General features: G+C 41.4%; 1 protein-coding gene across 5 annotated transcripts; it reads left to right on the forward strand.

Annotated features, from left to right (window-relative positions):
* Positions 1-4,628: 4,628 nt before the first annotated feature.
* LOC118282968 (protein FAM171B-like) lies at positions 4,629-15,561 on the forward strand. Of its 5 annotated transcripts, none has more exons than XM_035604560.2 (8): positions 4,629-4,995; positions 9,208-9,456; positions 10,292-10,384; positions 10,579-10,746; positions 11,729-11,899; positions 13,000-13,116; positions 13,322-13,445; positions 14,140-15,561. In XM_035604560.2, exons 1-8 carry the CDS (start codon positions 4,656-4,658, stop codon positions 15,038-15,040), a joined length of 2,163 nt encoding a protein of 720 aa, XP_035460453.2. In that variant the 5' UTR covers positions 4,629-4,655; the 3' UTR covers positions 15,041-15,561. The 5 variants fall into 5 exon arrangements, with proteins under 5 accessions (XP_035460453.2, XP_047193386.1, XP_047193387.1 ...); XM_047337430.1 differs by having other exon boundaries at positions 14,143-15,561; XM_047337431.1 differs by having other exon boundaries at positions 10,579-10,737.

Genomic DNA, 15,561 nt, shown 5'->3' on the forward strand with positions numbered 1-15,561 from the left:
ATCAATTTTAATGAAAAATCAGCAAGTACACTGTGACAAGTCTTCCTGTAGTAAGCAGTAATCAACTGGCAGCAAGGTTGCCATTTTTTTTACTGTAAAATGTTCTATTTTTTCTACTCTCACAGAAAAAGTTGTATGTTTTGTACTATAAATACAGTTGTTTTTTGCTTTCATGCTATTTTACAGTTAACTGAGTTGGTTGAAATTAATTTTATAGCTGTTTTGTTTTTCTTTTATAATATCTTAGCTGATTTGTTTTAATGCATGGCTTACTTTCAACATTAATAACACTTTTTTTGTCAAGAAATAGGCTGTAGTAAAGTTTTTACTGTTTTGTTTTTAGTTTTTCCCAAAATCTGACTACAAGCAGAGAACACAAACCATGACAAAATGTTCTTTGACAGTGAGGACAGAGCTAAATCACTGGGTTTTCCCTCATGTAATTACAATGTAATTGGGGGAAAATTGCTTGTAGTAGCCTACTAACAAAAAGGTAATATTCAAATAAAAATGTAATGAACACTACCAACAGCAGCATGTTAATCAAGTTCTAAAACTGTAAAAAAGAAAAAGAAAAAAAAAACAGCTTTCACAGCAGCTTTTTTTTTCAAATCAAATAATTAATTGTTTTAACTTCTTAACTTCTTAACCTGTTAATTTTAAATTGAATAATCTCAATTGGTGCCGGTGACTGTTATTTCACAGGCAATGGGCAGTAAATCTGAGTGGTCAATTAGACTAGAAAAACGCTGTTCAAATACACTCAATTTACCATTTAACTTTAGTTGAACTCCAGTTCATATCACTGTAATGAAAATGATGTGCAAAGTACAATGACCAGAATGAGCAAAAAATTGAAAATAATTTTCCGCATGGAGGAACAGGATAGTGTCTTCGCTTTATAACAGAACCTAATAAACCCTGCAGCATTGTGTGTGTAGAAAAACAATGAGAAAGTCTACCTATGTGCGGTTAAGATTAATAGGAGAAAGCAGTCAGGGATGGAGCAGGGAGCCGACACAGACTTCCAGAGTTTAAAAGCAAGCGGATCTCCAAAAATAGTCCCAGTAGATGCAGCTATTTATGTGAAGAAATGAGCCATTACTGTAGCTAATTTGTGGCAAATTGATCCTGAAAACTCGGGCTGTCATCAATCCTCCTGCTTGTGTGCTTCGACTGCGATTTATACTTTGTGAGAGGGGGAGAGATAGCTGGGAGGACACTTGCGTCAGCTCACTGCATCTCTGAGGCCTAGCTGTGTCGCGGAAGAGCTATGATGGTGGAAAAAACAGGAAGGATTCCCCTCCGCAGGCAGACAGCAGTGGGGACGCCGACCTCCGGGCGCAAGTTCACAGACATAACAGCGAAGCAGGGCGTGACTTCCGTTTAAAAGAAATGAATGTTCATGTTTAATTTGTAAATAAGGTCATTGGGTCGAGTACACTAGTGTGATTTCAATGAAACTTTCTTGTCACTATCCGCTCAAATGTGTGTGTTTTTGTTTTTTTTTCGTCAACAGGAGGCGATAAATAAATGAATGGCTGACGACAGCAGACATTCACATCATTTATATGCTATATCTATGGCTGCAGTTCTCATTGTTTGCCAATCCAAACAGGTCAATGTGAACGCGAATAATGCTCTTACAGTCACCAGGGACTAAGGGGGGGTCATCCTCCTGTTCATTCTGTGTGCATAATACAGTTTTACACCTCTAAAGTTGAATGCGTACAAAGCACATGTACAGACAAGTGACCATTTAAAGGAGAAACCTGAACATATGAGTGGAAACGATGAACAAAGCATGCAGATGCCAGATGAGGGGATCACTGTTGAATGGTTTGATGAGTGTGAAATCTTTATTTTCTCCCTTCAGAGAATCTATTTCATGATATGACCAGACGGTTAAGGGAGGTGGTTCAAAAATGGCATTGTTCATTTTTTGAGCTCAATAATACATAAAATTACATTAGAAAACAAAAGAAAATGGGGAGGTAGAAAAATCTAATCTCTCTTTTCAGAATTACACTGTTTTCTAGTCCCTTTGCACACAACTTGAATTAAAAAAAAAAAAATCCCTCACTAAGAAAATGTAGATGTAGGACACATTATTAAAAGAGGCCTGAGGCAGAATTAATGTTTAATGGAAGCATTTATTGGACCTTGAATCACATATGTAGAAATAACTATTAAATAAACAAACCTCTTACTCTTATTAAAAACTGCGATACCATTATTACAATAACTACTTATAACACTCACATGAATACCATAACTGCTGTTGCCACTATATTATCACTATTAGTATAAATAGAACTACTCCCACAGCTTCTATGACTCCCACTGCTTCAACTACTCATATCACCAACACTTCATCTTTCACTTCTTATACTACAAATACATGCTCATGTCATGTTCCTTTTGTTTAAATACCAGCTCTTACCAGTATGTTGATCGCTTATGTGAATGAACTAATGGGATTAATGATGGCTGACACAAAGTAGTGTTTCTGCTGGTTAGCTGATACTATTTTATCCCCATCTAGTGGTAGAGATCAGTTGATGCAAGTGTCTTGCTCAGTTACTGTACAGCATAATAATAACATGGATCCAGTGTCCAGTTAAAACTCTGCTATAAGACAATCTGATGATTTGAGGAGAAATACATACATTATCATGTTCAGCGACGAAATGTAACTAAATACATTGAAGTACAATTGAGGTAGTTTACCTGAATATTTTCACTTATAAGCTGACTTGATGATCTTGGTGGAGAAAAAAAAAATCTCTCATCAGTTTACAACTTGGTTGACATCTGGTTAGTGCCAAGGCCTTAGCATATGTTTTACATCATTTTCATATGCACCAGACAATTCATCAGCAGCATCATCATCATCAACTTTGTGCCCCACAAATTGGGGAATTGTCCTCGTCATCCTAATTTTTCCGTTTTTTCCATTAATTTGTCACCTGTCTATATATAGTGTATCTTTTTATGTACGTGGTAGCCTTAGTAGCTGAAATTGATTTTGAGAAAACATAAAGGCTAGTATCAAGCCTGATAATAATACATTTTAACCTAATTATTAGACCAAACATAATTTTAAAACCTGCCGATTTTTATCTGTTCACATTCCTGTAAACAGATCAAACCCAAAGTTGATGGAGAATCCTAATGCAGACGAGCTGTTTACATTTGCCTTTTTGGTCATTTGTTTTACTGTAACTTATGTAATGCAGACACACCACGACTTCCTTGGACATTGTGTCAATTAGATCTGACGTTGAGCATACTTTCAATAAACTTAAAAAGAAAAAGAAAGTTTGCAACATCATTCTCCACTAGGCTGAGCGAGTTCATATTTGTGAGGACGGTTAATCTGCCCCATGCCAAATAATGGATTATTCCTGTGGGAGGCTATTGATAAAGTGCTTACCACTTGAATGAATGTAAGGACAACTATTTACAAAGTAGTTCAGAAGACTAAAACAAAACAAAAAATCATAATGTAAGTGCATAAAAGAATAATTGCAATGCCAGAGTAAATATGTCTTTAAAAAATCTAACAGAAAGTACTGATAGAAATGAAAACTAAAAGTAAATGTTCGAACACTATATGAAAGGTACCATTGTTCATAACCAGTACTTTTAGTTCTTCATACTGTAAATGGATTTTGATGATAAGAGTTTTACAGTTTTCCTCTTGTTAGGTTATGAATTAAGGAATTCTAATTTTTAAAATAATTATTTTTAAATATGATTCATAGAGATGATGAACTAAAGATCTTTCAGCCAGATAGATAGATAGAGAGATGAATGGATAGATGGATAGATGGATAGATAGATAGATAGATAGATGGATAGATAGATGAATGGATAGATGGATAGATAGGTAGATAGATAGATAGATGGATAGATAGATGGACAGATGAATAGATAGATGGATGGATGAATAGATATATATGGATATATACGGATAAATGGATGGATAGATAGATAGAAAGATGGATGGATAGATATATATATATAGATAGATAGATAGATGGATATATGTGTATAAATATAAACACACACACACATATAGATAGATAGATGATGGATGGATATATATCTATATATCTATATATAGATATATTTCTATATATCTAGATAGATAGATGGATAGATAGATGGATAGATGGAAAGATAGATAGATAGATCGATAGATAGATAAATAGATAGATGGATAGATGGATGATAGATAGATAGATAGATAGATAGATAGATAGATAGATAGATAGATAGATAGATGGATAGATGATAGATAGATGATGGATTGATAGATAGATAGATAAATAGATAGATAAATAGATAGATGGATGGATAGATGGATGGATGGATAGATAGATGGATGGATTAATAGATAGATAGATAAATAGATAGATGGATAGATAGATGGATAGATAGATGGATGGATTAATAGATAGATAGATAAATAGATAGATAAATAGATAGATGGATGGATAGATGGATGGATAGATAGATGGATGGATTGATAGATAGATAGATAAATAGATAGATAGATGGATAGATGGATGGATGGATTGATAGACGCAGCACCTCTCTATGGGCCTCACGCAGCAGCTGAAAGGGGAGGAGTCTGCGGGCCTGTCTGAATGGGGGCAGTGGAGAAAGAAAGCCGCGCTGGTGTCAGTGGACCGGGCTCCTCTGTGCCTCTGCTCCTGTGTGGAGTCGTGGATGTAGATGCGACCTGTGGCGAGGGAACAGGGACACTGAGCCGCAGCTCGCCCGGAGCCATGCGCCCGTCGATCCGTGTGCTTCTGTCCGCGCTGGTGTGGTGCACCAGCGGCGGAGGCTCCGCGGAGCTCACCGCGGAGCTCACCGCGGCCGCGGGACGCTCCCTGCATGGCGATGACGGGACCTTTGCAGAGCGGGATCGCGCGGGACAAGGGCCCTCTGAGGAGCGACCACAACAAGAGCCGGACCCCCCGCCAGGTTCGTACAGGAGCCGCTGTGTCGCAGGAGCATTTCAATAAACGCCTCTCATTGGTCGAGTGCTTGTCAGATGAGCACGAATCACATTGTGAGGACATTTCACATTGTGAAACATTCATGTTGGAGTTTTGGACATTTTTTTGTTTTTGTTTTTTTTAATTTCTGTTAAACATCACAGTCAATGGCTTTTTGTTGTTGTTGTTTTTGTTGTTGTTGTTGGTAACAGATTATAGGGCAGTATGTCCTGGTGCGTCTGTATCCGGACTTGTCCTCAGATCTGTTGATGAGTAACAAGTGACGTGGGAGCTGTCAGCTCTTCTCAGTCTCCACCAACAACGAGGCATGGTGCTGTCACAAAGTTCTGACAGTTTAAATTGACTTGAGAGCTGGCCAACGTTTCCACAAAAGCAAAAAAAAAGTTGGTCAAAAGTACAACCGTGTCAGGAATATGTGGAGGGCCAAACAATAGTCCCTCAGTCTGCCTTATCATTCACTTCATCCAAAACATTTGCTCCAACTAATGCAGACATATTCTTTTTTTCTCAAAATGTAATTCCAACTTCAGCAGCCAGTTTTAATTCCGTATAGTGGAAACCCCCCCCCGCCCCCCTCCTCCTCAAAAGTATGTCGGAGCTTGGAGCACTCTTCACAGCCTTCCTCCTGTTTACAGCAGAGGATCTGAAAGAGGGATTTGTGACCCGTGTTCACTTCAACATCATGTGATTCATGACTAATTCATGTTCCTCTGTAGGAGTACATTGCCATCCATCATCACGTGACGACCCACCCCCAAGTCTGCGTTTTATACATCACTTAGAAAAAATGTAACCCGAGCGTTCTGTTGTGTCCTGTACCAACCGCAGCCCTCCTGCCAAACCTTCTCCCCCTATTAGCCTCCCTGTCCCGTCAGTACAGAATGGACTCTCAGGGGGAGTGACTGCCCACATTCTGCTTCTATTGCATAATAATAGGAAAAAAAGAGAGAGCTGGGAATACAAATGTACAAGAAGCAACTTCTTTCCTGAGCCAGATGGTCAATTCTTCCACGCTGAGATCGACATCTTCACTGTCGTGTCCTTCTTAAAGGGCAGAATCACTTTTTATGCCCCCTCCAGGGAGCATTTTAATCATACGACAACAGGACTGGTGCGTGTCAGGGCATCGGCTCTTCATCAACCCCGCCCTAAGCATCATTTGTCTCAGATTAGGCCCACGTATCCTCCTCTCCATCAGTGGAATATGGCCTAATTCCAACACACATACAAACAAGGATGCTTGTGGAGAGGATGGGGGTGGGGCTGGGGGGGTTCACCAGAGATAAGTCCCCGTTGGACCATCTGTTTCCCCTGCCGCGGTGGTCTCTCAGGACTGACCAGTGAACATGTTTTTGTTCTTTCAGCGTGATTTCGTTTAAAGCCGTCAGTTTGACAGCACACGAGGCCTTTTAGCCACAGACACGGCCTTTTCCACAATTATTAATAACTTGCCTCCAATACTTACTGTCGTCATTTAATGTTTGATGAGTGGAAATATGTTCCCAGACGCTTTGAACAGTCACACGCTAACAAATAAAAAGGAATTTTAAAAACACTAGGGCAAAGTAGAAATGTATTCTTTCCATCAGGACACCAACACTGTCACGCACAGTATAACAGCATCCAACCATATCACACACAGTACAGGGGATTTTTTCACACAGCCCATTTCAATATACTTCATAAACCTCTTTGTGGCGGTTCACTTCGCCAAATGGGGAGATTATTGTAATCTGGCACACCTCCACTTCAGATTTAGTGACCCCCCTCCCCCTTCTCTGTTCTTTTTGGCACACAAAGGAGGAGGAGGCCTCTACCGAGTTGCGCATCCTCTTGTCCATCTGCACTGGCATCGTTTTTTACATTTTTTTTTTTATCTCAGTGTGTTGACACTAACGCAGCCAAATGTAGTTTCATATTGAGTCTCGCCCCGGCCGCTCTAGACATTCTGTGTTGCTCCCGATCAAAGGGAACTGTTTGGGGGGCCATGGATATGGGTTGATTTGGTTATCTGGCTGTGGCACCACTTGCTGAAATGGTGCGAAAGCTGGTAGCATGAGGCATGGCTTCACGAGTTTTCAGCGGAGCTTTGGCAGAGAGGTTTAAGCGGCAGGATTAGGAGCGATCGGAAACCGGCAGAGAATTCAACCGGAATGGTCAGTGTGAGAGACAGACGCCCCCTTGACATTGCGACCGGTGAGACTACAGCTGCAGCAGTGCAGTGCAGCGTGCAGTCACTAATAAAAAGTGCAATGAGGACATTTTTATTGCCTCATAGCACAAAAACAACTATGATGCGGTTTAGTGTAACTGTGGAGCCAGCTGCAGAGATTAATGTCTCTCCCAAAAACTCACTCTCTGGCCCAGACTCCACAGAAACGGTATGAGGATGAGAATATATTTATAGCAGGGCAGAAGGTGCCCAGTGTAGGCAGCGTTTTAACGTCTGTACACAGTTCTCTGGAAGAATTGTTCAGTCGCTCCATCATTTTATTTTAATATTTTGCTCAAACCTAATGTTGTGCCACTTTCAGAGCAAAACATTAATACATTTGGAATGTAGTTTAAAGCTACAGTGTATACTATTTAGAAGTACTTATTCACAGAAATTGAATATATCGTCCATAACTGTGTTCATATATGTATAATCACCTGCAACAAAGAACCAATGTTTTTTGGTCAACTTTGAATGAGTTAAATATAGTTATAGTAGGTGGACTCAACCCCCGTGCAAGCCGCCGTGTTTGCTACGTCGTGTTGAATACGGTTGCAAAGCGGTCCAGAATACGTCGCATTCGCGTTGAATTTTCAGCACTGCCGGAAAACCGGAAATTGAATCAGCGGTGCGCCACCATAAAGTGTCCCCGTCGATTGCTCAGTCGGTTGCGGTTTTCAACTTCACCACCAGATGCCGCCAGAAAATTACAAAAATTACACATTGGGGCTTCAAAGTTACATCAATGTTTCCCCCCCCCTACAATCTGAGGACAGAACAATAAGATGTAAACATAACACTGACATATTAACACTTTGTTTCAGTGGCGGGGTGCCGGTGTGACGTTGGGCATGAAATGTAATCCTAAATAGCCACTGACAGCCATGCCGGCAGTGATGTGTGATAGAAAAAGCGCTGTAGAATGTGTGCATGAATGGGTGAGAGGACCTTCTACTGTAAGGCGCTTTGGATCGTCGATTAGACTAGCCCAGTGCTATATAATACACAGTTGCCTAAATGTTAATAATTTAATATTAATTTTAAATAGCTGAAAGAGGCTATAAATGCTCCACAGAACTGAGTGAAAATCCAGAGTTGGCGATTTTTTTCTCTGTGAGTTTGTCACTTTTAATGACACCTCTGTTATTACACGTGGTCATTTGATCAGTTGGTGATACACCGCTAATGATTAGTGCAGCTTTAATGTATTGTCTGTCCCTCGGGCATGGGTTTTTGGTTGGGATCTGCTTATCTGCATAATGTAGAGGAAAGTTGGCAAGAAGCGGTGTGTTGCTGCACATTCCTTCATTGCTATGCGACACAACGCTTCTCCGAACTAAAGTCTTGTCATGAACTTGCTATTGGATGTTGGCGCACAGTGTGAAAAGTGACTAATTGGACCTGTGGACGAGGTGTCACATTATCATTAGGGCCCTGAATGGGATTCTCTCTCTCGGCGCCATCTGAAAACCACAGCGATCAGTGCCTCCCCCGCGAGATTACCTTTTATCGGAAATATGTACGGTGCTACGCCGTCTGTATGCTAATGTTGCATATCGTGGTATTGAGCGCCAACGTTGTTGTTCACCATTGGTATTGGTATTCGTGTCCCGCCTCTTTAGAATCCGCTGGGATGAACTGATTGATATCCTCCAGGGAGTGTGCAAATTAGTTTTCCTGTTGTGTTTGTCACAATAGCCTGCGAGGTTATTTGTAACTGCAGCCAACTCCGCAGTGTGAAATCAGTGAAGCGCATTGTAGTGTAATGTAAACAAGGGGGTGGACAAAATAATAGGAACATCTTACAGTACCTTGTGATGCAACCAAGAGAGGTGCATCTGTAAATTTTTGTGATTTCATTTCATTGAAATTTTTGACCGTGTACGAACTTGAACTTGTTTAAACTTTCACTCTCAACTTTGACTTGACCCCAATGCCACGTTGCCCCCCCCCCCGCCACAGGTTCTGCATTTAACCTGAGGGTGCAGGTTAGCGATGTGCTGAGTCACCAGTTCCTGAGCCAGGCAGCGGTGGAGGTCTACATCAACTACACCAGGGCCAACGCCGCTCGCACCGGGGAGGACGGCGCCGTTCTGCTTCACGTACCTTACCGACCCGGACTGCCCATCGCAGTTGTGGCCGGCAAGGACGGCTACATTTGCACACTGCTGCCTTGCAGAACCAGCAGGATGCCAAGTGAGATGCTCAGATGTGTGTGATGTGGGCATCGTGTAGCTTATTCAACCACTGTTAGTGAGCTTCATATACATGTGTAAAGGTCACAAGTTACTTTATGAGTGGCCTGTCACGGTGGAGTGATCAGTCAGTACATTTTGTCTCCTTTACCCTTAGTATGGCTGAGACTTCAATGTGGAAACTCCTTCACCTTTTTGTCACTTCAGAAAAATCTTTTGACGACCGGCTCTGCCCGTCACGGTGTTGTTAGACTATCTGAGAAATTATTGTATAACTACAGTTTCTATCAGCTGCTGTGTGTGTGTATGTATCCTTGACAAATGTGTAACTGAATCATTCACAATGATTGATAGATACCTGTGTGTGTGTGTGTGTGTGTGTGTGTGTGTGTGTGTGTGTGTGTGTGTGTGTGTGTGTGTGTGTGTGTGTGTGTGTGTGTGTGTGTGTGTGTGTGTGTGTGTGTGTGTGTGTGTGTGTGTGTGTGAAAATACTGAGGTGCACATACTTCAGTGATTTTCTAAACTTTCTGCTCCACACCGCTGCGTTTTAAGTTTTACACAAAAGTCTAAGTCAAAAACATTCCATAGCACAGTGTGTGTGTGGTCCTTTGTCTCTGAGGTTCATTTTCCATCTGCAGTTCTGTGATGCAAAGAAGTGCGTCTTGAATGTTAAGCCACTGTTTTTGTGCTGAAAGCTTTACCCCATTTCTTGCCTCTGTGTGAATTTAAATAGGCCACTTAGATAGAACATGATGTAACGCTGCCATCTAGTGGATGAACAGCTCATTTTACAGCAAACACTGAGAGCTGATCTTCCGCCTTTCTTTTTTTCCCTTTCATTGTTGCTGCAGTATTTTCATCAGTGACCATGCCACTACTTGGTCTAAATCAAGGAAACATCTGGCTCTTTGAAGATTCTATCCTGATCACTGGAAAAACATCTGGTACTGTATGAATTAAGTCACACTTCATATTTCTCATTGATCATGAACTGTCACTCTGTCTCATTCGCGTAAGGAAACTCATTATACCAGCCAACTAAGGATAACAGTGTTAAAGGGAAAGTACATATGATTTATAAACAAACAAAATACGTATGCTCTCTTGTAATTATTTTCACCTTTATTTTTATTTATAGATGCTTGGTCGCAGCCTGTTGTCCAGTTTCCCAGGAGCCTGCTGAATCTGACAGAGGGCAGTAATGTCACCTCGGTCAAAGCCTTCCTGACCGTTCCCCAGCTGTCGTCAGAGGGTGTCAGCTCTCTCAACACATTGGGCATCATGAGCACTAAATCAGGTAGATCAGGTGTGTGTGTGGTATATGTGTGTGTGTGTGTGTGCGTCTGTGTGTCTGTGTGTCTGTGTGTGTGTTTCTATGATGCTCACTTACAGAACTACATACATACAAAGCGTAGGTCCTTACTTTTTGAAAGTACTCTTCAACCACGTCTGAATTTGAATATTATGTCTTTGGTGCCCTCTAGTGGTGGGAACAATATACATAGGCTGAAGCAGAATAATGGACAGATTTGGGGCTTTGCAAAGCCTGCATTCATGCTGTATTTACCCTGATGCTAACTTCTTTTGTAATGATGTTGTAACATAATGCTGTTGTGATGACATCATTTATTCCATGTGCATAACATACGATCATGAATCATTTTTCGGATGCAGAGAGACATCTCGCATTTTTTAACCATGCATGATGTCATTTTCTCACCTCTTTGTGACTCATGTTGTCACTTATCATGTGATTTTATGGCGTCAGGTTTATGGTATATCTCGCTATCGCGATAAAACATTATTATATCCTTTCACATGCAGAAATCAAATATTTTTTTGTGGCTCTGGACCTTTTTCTGGTCAGCTCCAAAAGTTGATCGACTGTAGATACCCTCCCAAGTGATATGCCCACCAAGTTAGTCCATGCATTGTTGACACACACTCACACACTCACACACACACACACACACACACACACACACACACATTGCAGCACATATTGTCGGCTGCACCAATTTCCACTGGGAATGTTTTCTTTAAAAAGTAAAATTATGATTTCCCAGATGAAGAAATCATTTTCAGTTCCACACCAAGTGGCTGTAACAAAGTGCAGTCTGTCATTATTTGCCTCATTAGACTACATTATCCAAGCAGCCCTCAATACTGTCAATCAGACTACTGTTCCTGAATTTTTCATTCAAGAATAGATAAGTGAGTAAATTGAACATTTACCCAGAGCTCGCACTGTTCAGCTTATCTTGAGCACCGTCTCGTGTTCTTTCAAGGGTTTGTCAGCGTGGAGCTGAGCCCGGTGGCGGCTGTCAGCGTGCAGCTTTTCTCAGGAGACACAGAGTTACGTGTGAGCGGGCCCATCCAGATCAGCCTCAGTGTTCCTGACAGCTGTGGCCTTCAGATGTCCAACGTTGTCCCAGCATGGTTCTTTAACCGGACTACCGGTGCGTGGAAAACCATCATCATATGTGCACAAAGTCTATGAATTATTGATGAATCCGTCTGTGGGAGCAGGTGAACACAATTTCATAGAGACTGTGGCTCTTGGCTCTTGGTTCTTATCAGTCACAACTCGACTACCAGCTTGTGAAGGCCGAACATTGTAAATACTTACTTTAAGTGCTAGCTCCTCCTCTTTGTTGGTCCAAGTGAGGATATCCCTGCCCTCACATTTCACCATTGTTGTTTTCTCGAATGAAGTATTTTCTGTATCTCAGCAATGAACTGCAGAGTAGACAATCTGCCATTTACACCTGTACGCACATCTACATAAATGGTCACGTGATTTACGTTTTTAGGTGTGTGAGAATGGACGAGGATCGATACTGATAAAACGTTGTTTTAAAATGGAAACATAGTAGTATGGCTGAAGGCTGCATTCTTAAGAGAAGCAGCAGGCAAGTGACTGTTGACCTCACCTCTGTCACTCAGCAGTTTGCTCTGCTTGATGTGCAAATATTAAAACCTCTTGTCTTGCACATAAAGAATTAAAGACATTTCCTGTGGATGCCTGAATACTATTTTACTTGTACATAAGTAATCAGATTAATCAGAACCCATTGATTATGTAAAATAAACAGGATAAAACAGCAGCTTCACTGATGGATTGTGGCATATACAGTATATAAAGTGCAACCAATATATACAGATAATACACATGGGGCCTCATGCTTTTCTGCCTTTGGTGCATATTTATTTAAATTTGTCTAAAAATGTTAAATGAACATCTTTACCCTTTTTTGCAGTAAAGTGCACAATAATTCTGATTTCTCAAACCAAATTTGGGGTCATTTTGGATCCTCTAAAAACAGTAAGAAGATACAATATGGGAGATTGATTTGGCAATTGTTTTTGTTTATGTCATTTTTTAAATTATTCGTTAGTGTTTTATATTGATTTCAGAAAAGCTCTAATTAACTTTGACTGTCTCTGGAAACAGATGAGTACATTTATTTGTCGGTGACGGCGGCGGGTGGTAGTTGTGGTAAGTTTGAGACCATTTTGTCGAAACATTATGGGTGTGTTTGTTCTATTTCCTGTTTAGGTGGCTGGATGAGAAAAGGTCTAGGGACGGTGGTGACAGTAAAGGGAAAACTCATGTGGACATTCACAGCTCCTCACCTTGGCTACTGGATCGCAGCACCTTTGTCATCTACCAGAGGCATGTGCTCACCATGATGATGTGAAAAATACAGTGTAGATTGTGGCAACTGGATATTGCTAACTTTGTAAAATATTCCGTGATTATAAAATAAAAATTAATTTGAAATTATCATTCACATCTTTTTACCTGCACTGATATTTTTCATGACATGACAAGTGTTTTTTCTCTCAGACTTTTTCTTACTGTCTAACTTTTCCTTCAGGCTTCTTTGGACTTGCCATTCCCACTGACTTCCTCTTACACCATTCGTCGCTCCTGATGGTCGTCCTCGGAGGAGCGCTCGTTATTGTGATCTGCCTTCTGGTTGGATTGTTGTCATGTCGCAGGTAACAATAGCTTTCATTTCATACTAGTCAATAAATAATATCCTACATGTGGAAATGATGTAAAGTATTTATTTTTTTATTATATCTTAACTTTGTGGTTAAATTACAATTCATCTAATGCAACTGGAGGATGTTGTTCCTACTTAGTGCCAATTATGAGTCAATGAAATTTAATTGAAAATCTTTTAAGTATTACTGTAAATACTGATGCTCTGGAGTAGCTTGTACCCCCTGCTGTTGACATGCAATATATTCAGTGATTTCCTCACTCTTGCCCACAGCAAACGTAATTAAACTACGTCTGTGTCACAGCATCATGTCCTTAAAGCACCATAGTTTCACCAGAAGTAGTGTATTCAGGGATTTACTGAGAAAAGTCCTGCAGGAGGGATTTAAGAATGAGTTTTTTTGCAACTGTGGTAAATCTGAGCGGACTTAAATCTGCCCTCTGAGCAAGCTGCAAACTTTGCATGGCCACTTTTCAAATCACAATTATATGTCCAATTTCAGTTGAGTATTCCACTTCAGTATCAATGAAACACCAAGTTAACCAATGATGACCATTCGTGATTACGAATGTAATTTCCCACTGCATAGTCAGTGTTTGCAGAACGAGCTTCTCGACAAAATAAATGTGTCGTGTTCCTTCACTGGCCTGGCTCCGCTTAAAGCAACTGTTCTGTCTTGACTGCAGAAGTTCCCTCAGCGGAAGAGAGACCAAGAGGATCCTACCAGTGATGAGAAAAGACCAAACCACCTCCACATGTGACGAAGAAGTCTTCGAGGTGTATTCAAGGGACGTCTCTCGACCACAGGATGGCCTGAACAGGTTTCTCAAAGAACACGGGGACAACCGACACAAGTCCTCCGTTGGTGGCAGCGTAATAGCCAATCCCAATGCTGTGGCTGTGGGCACCGAACTGGACCTTAACACGGAACCTAACGATGTGGCTTGTTTATACAAAACTGCAGAGCAGATGAGAGTTCAGGCGTCTCTGGCTGAGAATTTGTTTTTCTACAACCAGCCTGTTGCCATCCTTCATGCCCCAGCATTCTTCCATTTGGAGGAGCAAGAGGAACAGCCCCAGTGGGCCAAGTCAGCCACTCTCCCCCGTGCAGGGGCCTCGAACAGTGCTGCCTCTGAGTCGCTGAGTAAAGACAGCTTCACCCAGACACTGCCAAAAGGTCCGCCTTTGACCCAGAACCAGGAGGTGGAAACGGATGATCAGCTGGGAGTTCTGGGGGCCTCCCGGGGAGCGGCCTCCACCAGCACATCCAGGGCTCACTTCAACCTCCCGGAGTCTGCGTCAGTCCCGGGAACATTAAATAAAATCAGCGACAGCAGGCACTTGGCACCCCAGCCTCCCCGGGCCTGGTTTGTGTCGCTGGAGGGCAAACCTGCCGCCGAGATCCGTTACGCCGTGTCAGAGCAGCAGAGGAGACGAAGGCCGGCGGAGAGTCGGGAAACCAGTTTGGACTCGGGGGTGGACATGAGCGAGCTGAACCAGTCGTCTGGACGGAGGGCTGTCACACTGGAGCGCAATTCTACTTTTGTCAAAAGCGCGTCCAGCAGTAAACACACAGCTCCACAGTAAAGATCAAAAAAAGCCTTAATACAGAACCCCGAGTTTAGGATTTAACAGATTTATCAGTTCTGACCATGACAAATGTCCTATTTACAATTTCTGCCGCCCAGCAGATCCCACAGTCAAAATATTGTACATGCAGAAAAGCAGCAGCTGTGGTTTGGACATAACTACCTGCTTTGTAACAATCTGTTATCATCTGTTTATACTAAAATATCTCAATTTGCTTTCAAGCGCCAAATATTATTTCATACTAATGATTCACATGGGGTTTTCCAGCTAGTGCAGCTGCTCAATCTGTCCACCTCCAACAAGACAAAGGCAAACTTTATTCCCTCAAGGTTAATGGACAGTGGTTGGCTTGCTTTACATATCTGAATGCTTATCTTAGTTTAATAATGCCTTTTTGATTAATATATGTGCATCTGTAGTGTATTTTGTGCATGGTTTGGTTTATTTATGCCATGAAGTGAATAATTTAATAATATTTTAATACGAATACAGCAGTGAATAAATGAACTGACATTTTT

The sequence above is a fragment of the Scophthalmus maximus genome, chromosome 14, assembly GCF_022379125.1.
Source record: "Scophthalmus maximus strain ysfricsl-2021 chromosome 14, ASM2237912v1, whole genome shotgun sequence".
In the NCBI taxonomy this organism is placed as follows: Eukaryota; Metazoa; Chordata; class Actinopteri; order Pleuronectiformes; family Scophthalmidae; genus Scophthalmus; species Scophthalmus maximus.

Bases quoted from the DNA above. Each gene is read 5' to 3' on its own strand.
- LOC118282968 (XM_035604560.2), top strand. From the start codon at position 4,656: ATGGGGGCAGTGGAGAAAGAAAGCCGCGCTGGTGTCAGTGGACCGGGC. The intron at 10,385-10,578 runs GTACTGTATGAA...TTTTATTTATAG, and splicing joins GATCACTGGAAAAACATCTG to ATGCTTGGTCGCAGCCTGTT. The intron at 11,900-12,999 runs GTGCGTGGAAAA...TTTCCTGTTTAG, and splicing joins GTTCTTTAACCGGACTACCG to GTGGCTGGATGAGAAAAGGT.